Source organism: Nicotiana tomentosiformis, chromosome 4, assembly GCF_000390325.3.
Source record: "Nicotiana tomentosiformis chromosome 4, ASM39032v3, whole genome shotgun sequence".
Lineage (NCBI taxonomy): Eukaryota > Viridiplantae > Streptophyta > Magnoliopsida > Solanales > Solanaceae > Nicotiana > Nicotiana tomentosiformis.
Genome location: NC_090815.1, coordinates 100,861,881 through 100,877,410, shown reverse-complemented (window position 1 = coordinate 100,877,410; position 15,530 = coordinate 100,861,881). Strand labels below are relative to the sequence as shown.

General features: G+C 32.0%; 1 protein-coding gene across 2 annotated transcripts; it reads left to right on the top strand.

The window, feature by feature from the left end:
• Window positions 1-12,482: 12,482 nt before the first annotated feature.
• LOC104102555 (inactive TPR repeat-containing thioredoxin TTL3-like) lies at window positions 12,483-14,902 on the top strand. 2 transcript variants are annotated; one of them, XM_070200067.1, is made up of 5 exons: window positions 12,483-13,559; window positions 13,649-13,844; window positions 13,951-14,233; window positions 14,334-14,454; window positions 14,576-14,713. In XM_070200067.1, exons 1-4 carry the CDS (start codon window positions 12,712-12,714, stop codon window positions 14,417-14,419), a joined length of 1,413 nt encoding a protein of 470 aa, XP_070056168.1. In that variant the 5' UTR covers window positions 12,483-12,711; the 3' UTR covers window positions 14,420-14,454; window positions 14,576-14,713. The 2 variants fall into 2 exon arrangements, with proteins under 2 accessions (XP_070056168.1, XP_009608583.1); XM_009610288.4 differs by having other exon boundaries at window positions 12,484-13,559; window positions 13,951-14,454; window positions 14,576-14,902.
• The last annotated feature ends 628 nt before the right edge of the window (window positions 14,903-15,530 follow it).

Here is a 15,530-nt window from a genome sequence, read left to right as displayed (position 1 = left end):
ATTAAGAACTGCAATTTTTTTATATTTTCTTTTGGGAAAGAAATAGCCACTATATACTGGATGCGTTCAGACGCATTATTATATATTCTCTTGTTATGCCTATTGGCCAACCCTAAGTATCAAATCCCAAACTCTAAAGATACAAATTCCCCTAATTGTGAATACGGAATATTAAAAAATTGCGGCCATTGTTCCATCTTTATTCATTGAATGGTTTCTTGTCATATTAGTATACACTATGCGCTATATACTTCGATTATTAACTGTACATGCTTTTTCTTTGTATGTTGTTTTACTTATGTACAAGATTATGCGACTTCAATCATTGTATGTTTTTCGTTTATATAACTTAAATTCAACTTAAAAGTACTCATATTATTTGTGTAATAGAATTATATATCCCTTTTCCACATGAAGAAGGTATTTACAGGAGGAGGAAAACAAACCTCCCCTTCTCTTCTTCCACCTAATTAACTTGTCTTGTCTACAAGACACACTAGCGTGCATTATGCCTAAATTCTTTTACAAAAAGGAATATACATATATCCTTTTTTAAAGTATTCTTTTTTCTACAATTTTTTTTAAAAAATTAATTACGAATTTCGTTGCTAATCTGTTCCTAAATCGCTGGAAGCTAACAGAATTTTTTGATAATCCGTCGCTAAATATTTTTTCTTTTAATGACAAAATTTATCCATCGCTAATTTCTTCTTTTTAGTAGTGGCACACTCACTTTTAATGTAGAAATTAAAATGTGTATTTCGCTGCGATAAGACTCTAGAACTATTAAATTGGTGTAAGTCTAAGATAAACCTGTATGAAAGTTTTACGGCTTATCCTTCGGAGTTATTAATGAAATTAATGTCTTGTTTTAACAGATATGTTTATATGCTTAATTATTGCGTTGCCTTTTGCATTCATTAATTTGTCATTTTCTTTTGTTTTCATTTAGTCGGAAGAATTACACTCACATTTTCTAAGGTTTCGAGTTGTAACACGTCCATCAATTGTGGTTTTAGTATTACTCTAACCTCTCTCTTTACTTTTGTTTATGTGAATTACTATTAATTACTAATCCCTATTTTAATGGGATTGGTCCTAACATTATAGGTTCCTGCTAGAAATGTATTTAATTAGCTGCCAAAATTTTCTTAAATATTGTGAATAAGCTTATTTCCTTGATGTAGTTATTTTGTTTTATCGTCTAGATATGGGCCAACATCATTGTGAGCTTGTTTAGTGATGCATTGGGCCTCTTGAAAAGTATGGATATTGTTACACAAATAGCCAATCGGATTCGTTTTATTCTTTTTCTAGCCTATATACATAGATTATAGAGAAATTTACATAGAATACAATATATTTAAGACCTATTTAAATAACTTACAACTACTTCTCGAAAATTACAAATAATGCAACTTATTTTAAAATCTCACCTTTTTAATTAAATTATACATAACTTCTCATCCCTAATATCTCTCTCTTAAAACTTGAACCTAAAAAATAGGGATTATACCAATTAAAGCATATCACTACATTAAGTTTAAAATTATCATATTTTCTCTCTCATCAAATAATATCTCACCAGTCACTCCAACATCAAATTCTGAAACTTCTTCTCTTTAGAAACGGTGATGGAATTGAATTGGAACCATTCTTATCACCCAACTTGTTTTCTCCCCAAAATATTATATCTCAGATATTGTATAATACTTATTTATGTATATACACTTTACTATAAATTAAAGGTAGACTATATTAAAATTGTTCTATGCATTTTTGCAAAGTGTTAATTAATATTTGTATATTATATAGTTATATATAATATATGTATTACATATACTATATATTATAATTCGTATATATAATATACAGTATATATAATAGCATATATATAATATACAGTATATATATATATATATATATATATATATATATATATATATTTTGTAATAATTAATAACTATATATTGTATATTTTATAATAACATATAATATTTGTATTATTAATATTATATAGATGATGAAAGGATGAAAGAATAGAGAAATTTTCATCCGAAATTATGGAACGTGTGTCCTTATTTTTATGGAGGATGTAGTGTGGGTATGAGATAATATTTTGTATATTGTATAATAACATATAATATTTGTATTATTAATATTATATAGATGATGAAAGGATGAAATAATAGAGCAATTTTCATCCAAAATTATGGAACGTGAGTCCCTATTTTTATGGATGATGTAATGTGGGTATGAGATAGTGTTATAATAGTAACCTAATGTATTTATAGTGATAATCAATAATTAATAAATTAAAGAATTTTAGGAGCTAATTATGGAATATGTTTCAAATTAGAAGTCCCCTTTATTAGGAAATCTACCTTTTTTTAGAGTATATATTTTAACATTTGTTGTAGGATATGTTATTCTATTATTAGTTGTAGATTATAGAATATTTTTAGAATCCATAGGTAATTATGAAAAATTTCCTAGATTATACTGATTATACGTGATTAAACATACATTATATATTGATTATACATATATTATATATTTATCGACTATTTTTATTTTAAGTGATTAGGTGAACCGCTATTTAGGTTAATTCTTCAAAGGTAAATCCTCAATCTGCCTTAACCTCTGGGCTATGACCTATTACCAAGGGGCTGGAATCGTCGGTCCAATTATGATATCAAAATTGAGAAGTTGCACATAAGGCCATTTTCAGGCCTCTTTAATTCTTGACCCCGTTAGTCACTAAAAACAGTGGGGATAATTTTAGTTTTGCAAACAAAATTCGTTTACATGATTAATGGGAATAAAATTTAAATAATGGCCTCAGTTCGTGCAAATGCCCCAATTTTCAGCAGAAAGGATTCACAATTGGGTTTGGGTAGAGACCTCACTAACACTTACTAAATCCAAAAATTAGGATGTTCGCATTCATTAAAGGGAATCTTACGGAAATGTCCCAAATAAGTCCTAACTTATCAATCTCTAATCATTAATTATAGATTTACCAAAAGTAGCCAATCGCATACAAAATAAATAAATAAATAAATAAATAAATAAGGATTCTTTCTCTCTAAGAATCACACGCAAAGATATTCTTTCATATTTTTAAGCGTGATCAGCAACATTAGATGTAAGACGGAAAGAAAATTATATGGATGAGATAGCAAACAAGGTGATAAAATACAAAAAATAAATTTATATAAGATTCCAAAAATCTAAGCAAAATGGGACCTTTTTCGATGGGTATGGTTGCAATTCAATAAAAACATATAGATGAGTAAATATACAAAATTTGAGAAAGATTGGAGGTGATTTGGACTGATTTGGTACCAAAATTCGAGTTAAAATCGGGTTCAAAAAATTCTTATGCGACACATGTATCACGCATGTATCTCACATACAGGTATAAATGGATATACATGTGATACACATTGATACAAATATGATACATATGTGATACACAAATGATACATAGTGTGATACACATTCATATTTTACTTTACATTTTTAATTCAAACCACCTCAAAACTATATCAAATCATCCCAAAATTGAGATTTAAACTCCTTAAGATGTATCCAATATATTCCAACAATACTTACTCAAAAGAAAGCAAAATTTTGATATTTTTTTGACTACAAATAACTAGTTAGCTAATATTAGCAATTTTTTATGAATTGACAAATTTTTGTACTAACTTATGGGCTGACATAAATGGTAATTTCCCTTCATTAAAGGCAATTTGGCATGCCATTTTTCCTTCATTAAAGGTGCAGTAAAAGTCACCAAATAACATATTTCACTAAAAAATAATTCTCTACTCAAGAGCATTCTTATCGGGTTGGTACTTACGAAATTGTAGTAAAGTTGTAGTATAATTGTATGTAAATTGTATTCTGTTGTAGTTATATATTTTTTATTATTTGAATGTTATATGAAAGTTGAAAAATAATTGTATAATGTATGAATCGTTGTATAAAATTTATATTTAAGTTATCAAGACTATCTTTTTTACATAAAGTTGTTGATATGTATCAAAATTGTATTAAGAGAGAAAGTTTTGATTGAAATTTTAGAGAGGAAGAAGCACACACCACATACAAAGTATATACAAATCAGATACAAAGTATACAAAAGACATATTATATAAAATTTGTATGAAAATTATATTTAAGTTGTATGATGTTGTAGTTGTATTTAATTGGGTAAGAAGGATGTATGAAAGTTGTAGATAAGTTATAAATAAGTTATATATTGTATAACTAGTTGTATGAAATTTATTTTTATTATGTATGTTGTTGTAGATATATCAAATTTTGTATTAAATTTCTATGAAATTTATTTTTAATTTGTATGATGTTGTATAATGCATTATTCTTTTCTTGAAATAGGATATGTTGATTAAATGCATTGATTTTTGTAAACTTGGGCTTGTGTTGTCACGAAAGAAGTCCCCACTAAATAGGTTGTGTTTTAGTTTTCTTTTCTTTCTTTTTCTTAATAACCTTGTGCCCACTTTTGTCCCAGCTTATAGATGTTAGTAGATTTCTTTTGTTGGTAAATTAAGAGGGTCCTCCTTTTTTGTCTTGTTTGCCATCAAATTTTTTCTTATGAGAAGCATAATATGATGTATGTATTTTATTTATGGATAAGTGACAGAAGATATCAAACTATATTCTAATGAGATGAGATTTTCGTCAAAATCATTAGAGAAATTATTGAAATGTTTTCAGCTTCACTTGTATGCATCTTAACATTGCTACACGATCATTGCACTGGCTGAAGCAGTTTTCTTTCTTTTATTTCCAAAATTCAGACAATATGCTTGTCTACAAAAAGATTTTAAAGAAAGAACAATTAGGGTGACATTTGCTCAGAAGTATTGTTTATTTTGTATTCTCCCGTCTGTTTGCTTTCTTTTCTTTTTAAAAAAATATAGTTGACCATGGAAGGGAAAGGTGGTTAACACCATTGTTCCCTTCAGTCATGCCTTTTTCCAAGCAAAGAATCTCTTAATTTAAGGCACTAATAATGGACTGGGAGCCTTTTAAGGTGGAATGTATATAATTTGTAAGTAATCCTTATTTAGGACAAGTAATATACAAAATTAGAACAATTTTGATAAATAAATTTCAAATATTGTATAAAAAGAAAAAAACCTCTTAACGAAATTGTTCACATGCCCAAAAACCATATTGAAATTAGGCAATATCATTATAATTCCCGAGAGTGTGTAGAATCAAGAGATTGAGCTGATCAAGGGAATTTCTAAAAATGATTAAGATGCAAATTAATATCTTGGGAGTGGTACGCCACTGCTGATAACCCTTCACCTTAATTGCGGAAGTTATATTGGGAGCTCACCAAATGAAGCTTTCAAACACGTGCCAAGAAATCTAAACACTAATTAAAATGTTCACTGATCAGGAGATTGGAAAATTTCATGTAACAAATTAAATTATTGTAGACAAAAGCAGCTGGATTCACTAATCTAATTGTAGGGGTATACAAATCAAATCGACAAACCGTACCAATCCGATAATCCGAGTCAAACCGAGAAAAAAACCCGACTATGGTTTAGTGTTGGAAAAAAAAACCCGATGATATTTGGTTTGATTTGGTTTTAACTAAAAAAAGTCAAATCGAAACCAAACCAACCCGACATTATATGTATAGAAGTTTTAAATATATTAAATACATGAAAATATTTACTGTAGTGTAGTTTATAAATATTTCTTAAGCTTTTTCATAATTTAATCTTTTAACGTATTATTTCAAGTTTGGACTTATAATTTTTGGATGCTCCAATAAGTTTTATAGTCCATAAATGTTAGTAACTCAAATAAATCCTAAATCAAATTAAATCAATACTAATGATAATAAAAGACATTCAATTCAATTGTACTATGAATAAAAATAGTGTTGGATATCTATTTTTTAGTTTTTCCATGGTTTAGATAAAATGCATAACTTATTTTTCTTTTAGTGTTTAGTCATGTAAATAATAGTACTTATTAGTCGTACTTATTTTAGCAACTTATTAGTAATTTTAAAGTATGTTTGTTTTCATTATTGCTTATTTATAATATTTATTTTATGTGATTTTCTTATCTTTATTGTTGAATATTTTAGTGCAATGACATGAATCATCTCATATTTATGTTATTTTATTAAAAAAATACCTTATATAGTTCTGTCTTACTAGTATTAAAGAAATATTTGGAGCACAAATTCTATGTTTTGTGCTATGAAGACTTTATGAAAAAAAAACCCGAAACAACCCGAAAACCTCGAGAAAAATCGAGATTTAAAAATCCGACTTTTATTGGTTTGGTTTGGTCTTTAGATTTAATAACCCGATATAACTGGTTTAGTTTGGTAATTAGAAAATCCGAACCAACCCGACCCATATACACCTTTATCTAATTGTAAAATACAAAAAGATTCGTTTTGATAGACAACGCCCCACACTTAAACTCTTGCTCGTCCTCGAGCAACTTTCAAAATTAAGCATAATGGCAAGAAACACATTTTCAAAATATACTCAAGCATCATACCAATGACAATGGCTTATGCCAACACTTTGAACTCAATATAAGAACTATTGACATCTTTCTTCAAAAGTAGACCCATGCCAAGACTATATAAAATATTTGTGCTACTTCTTCTAACATCCTAACCTCAAGAGATGACTCCAATACATTCCTTACTATGACTTATTTCTTGTGTCAACTCAAAATGCTTGGACTTTACCAATCCTTTGTAAATTATGTGCTCTCGCCACAATTAAAGAGAGAAATTAGTCTACACACTCAAATATGCATTTAAGTATAATTTAAGAACTTACACATCGAAGGAATTCACTCACTCTCACAAAGAAATTCATGTATATCCTGAGGTCGTACCATAGGCTTGCCCGTAGTGTATGTCTCTACTAATTTAAGCTTGTGAAGTCTAGAATCAATTAGGTCTTTCCAGGTTGTAATGTAGGCTAAGAGATAAGTAGGATATATTTGGGTATAGTGACTAACCCTCTTAAGCATTTAATACACCACACTTAACTTTCAAATACATACTCTTCATGACCAATTCAAGCAATACTACGAAACCATATATAATTTAACCCTTCTTCTTTAAGCACGACTATGAATTCATTAGCTCAGATTAAGAGGAATAGGAGGAGTATTTTCTATTTTTTTCCATTTTTCTTTTTTGTATTTTATTTGATCTTTTTTTTTCGTTTTTTTCCCAACACTCTCCAAACTTGGGTTGCTCAGCCAATGATCTTTCAAAACATATGTACACCTTTTGGCCTTTCTGTGGTTCCACTCAAAAGTTACTCCAACTCTCACCTTACTCTTCTAGCGACTTAAGTACTTTCGGAGATAAAGGTTCAAAAAGATCTGATTAAGAACAAAAAGGGAACAAACTTGTAATGTGGGTGCCAAAGAAAAACTTTATAGGCTCAAATGGGCTATCTAAGGATAATTTTATTTATGTTGGCGTACTAGCTCAATGGACAATCAAAGAAACGCCTACATCATCTTCTAGACTCACAAAGCTTACTTATTTTGCTTCGACTAACACACGAGGCAAGTTCTAGACTAACACATGATAGCACAGAATGTAATCAAGCCTCACATCACACAATGCACATGATTCACTCCGGACGGTTCAGACCTGACACTCAAGTTAAACATCTAAGCATAATCATCATATTAACTCAACACATGGGAAGTAATCACAGGAGTCAACAAATGAACTTAAGCGTCAAAGGAAAGTCACATATATTCTCAAGGCATGTGGGCACATAGAACACGAAATAGATAATTAATTCAAATATTACAACTCTAAGTCCCGGCATAAAGCATGTCAAAAAGTATTGATACTCAAGTTCTTTCATTCCATTATCGGTTCTAAAAAGAAAAGAAAAATCTTTTTGTATTTTTTCTTTAGACTTTACTCTCTCAAGAAAACTGTCAACGAAGTCCATCGTCGGGAAAAGTCCAAAACTTTTATGAATTTTCTACCTAAAAAAAATTACTACCCAGTTCAAAGAGTCATCCCTTGGAAAAGAATCATGTCCATAAGAAAAACCAAGAGGGATTATTTCTACCTAATTATTTATTTATTATTTATTTTTTCTCAACACACATACAATAACACAACTAAAATAGCACATGAACACCCAAACAGTCTCTTCACCCCACATTTAAAATTATGCATTGTCCCCAATGCACACCCATAAATACAAGAGGGTAAAAGAAACTCCCTGATAGGACAAAGGCCGAAGCATTAGCAGCTCATGGGGTACTCAGACTTCTCCCAGACTAGGTTCTTTGTGCGGGCACCCCACACTTAGTTCTGACCATCTCCCCTGCTTTTGCTTTCTTCCAATAGCCTTACTTCCCATGCTCCTAGAGAAATCAAAAACAACACTGTAATAATAATACAATAATAATAAAAAAAATAAAGCAATAAAGCTGAGTTGCCTCCCAACAAGCGCTTGATTTAAAGTCGCGGCACGATGCGAATCACTTTTTGCCTCCACCTCGAGCTTATGAATTGAACCCCAAGTTTTGCTTCAAGTATACGATTATGCTCTTGGGTTGGTGGAACGAATCTAGTTGGCCCAAGGAAACAATGTAGTATTCTGCACTTCTTGGCCTTTAGATGAGGCGTGTGATCCTGACTTTCCGGCAAGAAGAATTTTAGAGTGTAGGTACCTTGTTCCTCATCCCTTAACTCCTCAATTGGCTCGGATGACTCTATTTCTATATCATCATCCAAACATAGTGTGGGCCAATGCGCTCAACTACATGAACTTTGGGACCGTTAACATCCTTAAAACCAATGACACTAGACTCAACTAAATATGTATCTTCAATGTCTTTGGTTAACTCTAGTATCACTTTTACAACATCGGCATCCTCAAATTCTAGTTTGATAGATTGTTGGTGTTCTACTCTGACCTCCTCCATTAGCACCTCAATTTCTGCATCTAATGTATGCTCTTTTTGGATACTATCCACAATATCAGCTTGTTGAGCATTAAATGCTTCAACTAATTGACTCGCTTGTGTCTCCAGGTTATGAATAATTGCATCTTCCCTTTGGATAGTATCACATAGCCTTTGTATTTGCAGTTGTTTCTCATTACTTTGTTCCATAAAATACTTTAACATAACTTTGATCTCCTTCAGGTCAGCTTCACTGGGTTCTTTGTTCCTGTTAACCTCACAAGAAAAAGTAGAACCATCATAATAAGGGGTCCAAAGCGGATAAGACATACAAGCACAATCAGAAAAATGACCATCTTGACCACCACATATATTACACACATTCCACACATAAGATTGAGTTGGTGCGCATAACTCGCTCTCGAAAATATTTTGACAATTTTGCAATGGGTGGTTTTCTCCATAATATGCATAAGGAGGATCGAGAGAAGAATTGCCAACATCAAAACTCTCATAATTCCACGATGTCATGTCTCTCAAATCAATAACTAAAACAAAAATAAAAAAAATTAAATACAAAAAAATAAAAATAAAAGTTGAAACTTGAAACCTAGCAATATGTATACCTACAACTACACCTTAGTTCCCCGGCAGCGGCACCAAAATTTAATCACGGCCAACTCTAGTCCTAAAAAGGATAAGAGGTCGCTGCAAATATAATCCGATCTAAAAGTCCGGAGTCGAATCACACAGAGAACTAAGGCTTCGCTATAATTGTTAAGTATCACTAAGAATACAAGTTCGAATAATTTCTAAGTTATAAATATAAAGATTCTTATGTTAAACTAATTAACTAACAAATTAAAGTAGTGAATTACCAACTAGAGATACGAGAGGTTGGAGAAAAGATTAATTAAGGAGGTCTAGAGTTATGATTTCTCCAATTGTCGGAATCCTTCCTGCTACGTCTTTTATAATTTCGCCTAAGTATTCTCTATCGATCGTGAGTACTTTGGGTGTCGTAACTCTCTCTCTCGAGCAACTACCATAATTTACTAGACGTATTCTCTCGAACTACGCTAGCTGGCACTAATTCACCGCTCACTACGATCGCACCAAGGTTTCGTTATCTCTAATCCTGCCTTTAAACCCTCTGTATTGATCTCCCACATACATTAGGAGTGATGTTGTTCAACAACTACCTAAATGTGTACTCTCTCTCGATCAGTATACACACTAAATAGGCACAGTTTATTTATGGCCATTCAATCAATAACAATAAACACGTAGTTGAACAAGTAGAGAAATCCAACGGCTTAATTATATAAAAATATCACAAGAATTTATCCTACAAAAGGTTCTATTAAAGCCCTAGATAACAAATTAGCTATTCATAATAGTATGAAAAACTACAATACTAGAATTCATAACCAATAATGAAAATAGGAAGAAGGAAGTGAAAAACTCGTAGAAGAATTCTCCGCCTTGCTCCTGGTGTGTTCTTGCCTCCTTTGGTCGATAATCTTCTCTAAGAACGTCCCCCTCCTAGGTCGAATCTGCTGTAAAAAACGTCCTCCTCTCCCCCTCCTAAAGTGAGTTTAAAAACTATTTATATGGGATAGGGTTAGCATGGGGCAAAATAATATAAGCTCACTTCGAAATAACCTTTTTAGGATAGCTCGTTCACTCTCTCGTGCGCATGCGAGAGTGAACGAGCGAAGTTCTTCTCTTTTTCTTTTCCTTCTAGGTATCTCGTGCACTTCCATGCCTTTTTGCCATAATCCGCTGTTTTTTTTTTCAAGCTTTTCCTCAGCTTGCTTGTTCACTCTCTCATGTGCACGCGAGAGTGAATGAACAACGTCCTTCTTTTGTCTTTTGGTCCCGAATTAACTTTTTTTGCTCATTTTTTGTCCAACTTGCTTCTACACATAAGAATGCATGTAATGAGCATAATTTACTAAAAAAACTCATGTAACTTACTGTAATCACAGAAGTTATGAAATATGCATTTTTGGCCGTTTATCAAAAGACAAAGCGGAAAGGTAATGGTTGTTGTTTAAAAAGCAAAATATAGGAGTTTCTGTGATGTTTTCGTCCCATAACTACGCACTGAGATTGCTTTTATTCGGCCAAACTTCAGTTGCTTCATTGCTTTGTTAAAAACTGAAAATATTTTAAATACTTATACTCACTATTAAGAAAGTTAAATCCGAGTTATTCCAAAACGATTATGGAATGCCCGAATCGTGACACAAAATAACTTTTACATTTGGTACAAGTAATGATGTCAATTTTCTTAAAGATCTTCAATTAGAAAATGGAAGAGGAGAGATAGCTTAGGTGTATTGTCCTCTTTCCAAAAGTTGAAAACTTTGACTACATTTTTGGCAAGGTTAGAAATGTTATTGTCACAAAATGAAAAACTCATTGTTTCATATTGATTTTGCCGAAATTGGATTATGGACGGCAGGCACCGACGAATTTCTAAAGCCATGCAGCAGAAGAAAAGTGTCTATTTTTTGGTCAAATTCTTTGGAATTTATATTATTGGCCTCAAAGTGAACACAGTATTTCTTACACTAAATGACAAGCTTTGTTGGAAAAATCGCGTTACAATAAGGACATGCCGAATTATATAATATGTCTTACTAGAATTATTGTTTGAAATTTCTGACTGTATATAGAACTATATTCTTTTCATCTTGTTTGATTTATTTAACGAGGCATTTTTCCTTTTTTTTTTTTAAAAACCGAAATCTTTCTTTGAATAACAAGACCACCGATTTTAGAACATGGAAGGAGTAGTAATAAATACAAGTACTTCATTAGTGGTGGCAAACGGTAGGTCGGATCGGATCAGATATGGGCGAGTTAAAACGAATAATGTAAATGACAAGTCATATTATAATAAAGTTGTTGTAATTATCATTCAACTAAACTTTTTAGTAAGTAAACTTAAGTTATAAAAAAAGATAGTTTGATACACAAATTATCTCGTGTTTACACATGGTTTGGGAAGTGACACATTAAATGTGATTTTAAATACTGAAATGTATTATCTGAACAATGGGTTCATTTCTTGGGACGTTGAGAAACAAATTCAACTCTTCTTTAGTTATATAAATATATATTTTCTTTTCAGTTAATAATAGAATTCTTAATCTCTCAACTTGCGTGTTAGATTTTTTCAGAAGGTTTGGCGAATGAAACATGTTTGCACGTGTGAATTTTTAAGCTAATCCTGCCGGAATAAAAACTTTGTTATGATTAGGTGGAAGGTCCTACTTGTTTGGCACTATAGGAAAGAAATTTTAAAGAAATCGTTCCAAATAACACTTTCTTGATAAGACATTCGTTGGTACTTTATTAGAACGACGAGTCTTGTCCCCTTTTGGAATTTTGTTTGATAGGCCAAAACTCTTAGCGGCAAAAGAAAATAAAGTTGGTTTCTTGACTTCCACTCTAGGACCTTTAAAGAGTATATATAAGTAATCAAAACATTTGTTCTATCTGAATCAGGGCCTATCACATTGAACCCTTCATATTCAAGTTTTATCTTTGATTTCTTTCCCCTTTCTTGGACCATGTGTCTACTGGATTGTGTTTAAAAATTAATATCTTTTTTCCATTTGACCTTTCCACTTTGATTCATGAATACTTCACTTTGGATAAAGCCTTCCATTTCCTCTAAAATAGCTTATTAAAAACCAGATAGCAAATTGTGAAGGAGGAACAATGGCTGAAATTGCAGAGAGGTCAGTGGAAATTCAATTGGGTTGTGGTTTAATGGCAGCAATTTTTCAACTTGGAAAATCTAAGCCAAGTAAACAACCAGTGCCACCACTTCCCATCAAGTCCAGTGCCAATGATCTAACACCAATTAGGCCAAGCATCACATATTTAGACGCCAAGAAATCAGCCAAAAATCCAAGAAAACTAGGTGTGAAACATTCCACTCAACCACCCTCAATCACTCCGAGGAATTCGATTTCCCATGATCAAAAACATGTTAGGAGATCAACATCCGATGGTACGAGAATCAGCTCGAAGCAATCGTCCACTTTTTCGAGCTCACACAAAATGTCACAAGTTGTCAACTTGGCCAACACTAAAAAGCCTAGGAGGGAACCAACTTTCACCCCCTCTGACTTGACCGCGACTGGAGCATTGAACCGTGCTTCCTCCACAGGCAACATTATGTTATTAGGCCAATTAGGAAATCTGAAGCAACAAAAGAACCAAAATGGCTCAAGTGATCAAAAGACTATAGGCAAAGTAGTCTTGATGGGGAACATAGTAAAACAACCTAGTATAAGGAGCCATATGTTAAATAAATTGGACCCTGATGTGGTAAAGTGTATGGGAAATGAGCATTATAGAAATGGAAGATTTGAGGAAGCAATGGCTTTATATGATCAAGCAATTTCCATCAATCCAAGAAATGCATGTTATTATAGCAACAAAAGTGCAGCTTTAATGAGTTTAGGCCGTCTTATGGAGGCAGTGATTGAATGCAGAGAGGCCATCCGGATAGACCCTTTTTATCACAACGCTCAATCTCGCCTTGCAAGACTATATCTCAGGTACTAAAATCATGTGATCAAAACAGAAGTTTTTAAGTAATTAATTAGATGGTGTTCTTTACTTTAGTTGATAATATTCCCCTCAACAGATTGGGAGAAGCAGAGAAAGCAATAGATCATTACAAACAATGTGGACGAAAAGTTGAAAGAAGAGACATTGCTGAGGCTCAAGATCTTAAAAGAAGCATCTGCAATTGCATAGAAGCTCATAAGCTAAGGGATTACAGCACATTACTTAAGGAGAGCCAAAATGCAATGTCTTTTGGTGCAGATTCAGCTCCACAGGTTGAAACAACTTAGCCCTTTTCTTAATCATCAAGTTTAATTAAAAACTTTACCTGTTTAAAGATGCTTACTTTATGTTTCCACCTTCTTTTTTGTACTCAAAAAGATCATTGCAATGAGAGCTGAAGCATTGATGAAATTACAAAGACATGAGGAGGCATACATCACTATTCAGAAGGGACCTAATTTTGAAACGGAACTTTGTACTTGCCTTTTCGGCTCAACTAAAACAGCGTATTTGTTAATAATTCGAGCACAAGTTTACACATTAGTAGGCAGGTTCGACGATGGAATTGCTGCAGCTCAAGAGGCTGCGAAACTTGACTTGAGCAATGAAATAACCAAAATTTTAAGAAGAATTAAAGGGTTGGCATCAGCTCGGTTAAAGGGTAATGACCTTTTTAAGGAATCAAAATACACAGACGCTTGTTCTATTTACACTCAAGGATTAGAACAGGAGCCATACAATTCTGTTTTGTTATTTAACAGAGCAGCTTGTCGATTCAAGTTGGGACAATTTGAGAAAGCAGTGGAGGATTGCACTGCAGCTCTTGTATTACGTTCTTCATATTTAAAGGCTAGATTTAAAAGAGCTGATTGCTACATGAAGGTAAAATTACTCTTTGTACACATCTCTTTTTTTCTTTAATTTCTATTATTATTTCATAGATCATACACTAACCTGATGGGTTTTTTCCCCTCATTTTTGATTCTTGCATTTTATTACATAGTTGGAAAGATGGGAGGCTGCAATTCAAGATTATGAAATTTTGTTACAAGAAAAACCAGGGAATGAGGAAGTTAAGAGGGCATATTTAGATGCAAAGATTCAATTAGAAAGGGAGCGGAATGAGGATCAAAAGCAAAGAAAGTTAAGCAATGGATCTAATTTAGTGTTAGTCACCAGCAATTAACATTTGTCTTTATATTTTGCTTGTTTATGAAGAAGATCTATTTGGTTATTTCATGTTTAATACTAGATGAATTCTGCAATGTATTTGTATATATATTCAAGTCATTATTAATAAGAAAACAGATATAGGAAACTTTTTTTCTTTTTCCGGATTGTTTGAACATATCTTGACCAGATCATATAAGAGTAGTTAATAGCACTATCTTTTTCTTTCTCAAGCATTCGGAAATTACTTTTTATTATTTTATGTTGCCTTTTTGTGAATTTTCATGCAGAAAGAAAGTTGGTATGCCCCTTTAACTTGTTATTATAGCATTTCTGATCTTTTGTTCGGCACCCTGGCGTCAAGCTTTTAATTAATTAAGTACTAATTAATTTAAGAAAGAAGCGCAATTTAGGGAATTCATTTAGAGATAAAGCACCACATTTATTCTTTTCTATGATACATACATTTCTTCACATATCATTAAATCATACTGTAATTAACTAATAGGTTTACACCTTTATTTATAATTTAATCACAGTATTTGATATGAACATAAGGGATAAGTTTTTAGACGGTGAATATGATAAATAGGCAAATAGGAAGTGCTGTTTGCTTTTAGAAGAAGAAAGGTTTGAGCTTTTCCCTAATTCCTATATTGGATTTGGTACAACTTCAACACTATATCAGGCTTTACAAAAGACCTTTCTCAAATCTCTATATACAGAAGTTTTACTTAATTAGAATCAAGAATTGCTAATCACTTGCTATTTCATCAATTAATTACATG

Coding starts and splice junctions, on each gene's coding strand:
- LOC104102555 (XM_009610288.4), top strand. CDS start 12,712: ATGGCTGAAATTGCAGAGAGGTCAGTGGAAATTCAATTGGGTTGTGGT. Junction 13,560..13,648: donor CTTGCAAGACTATATCTCAG/GTACTAAAATCA, acceptor TCCCCTCAACAG/ATTGGGAGAAGCAGAGAAAG. Junction 14,455..14,575: donor GAGCTGATTGCTACATGAAG/GTAAAATTACTC, acceptor TTTATTACATAG/TTGGAAAGATGGGAGGCTGC.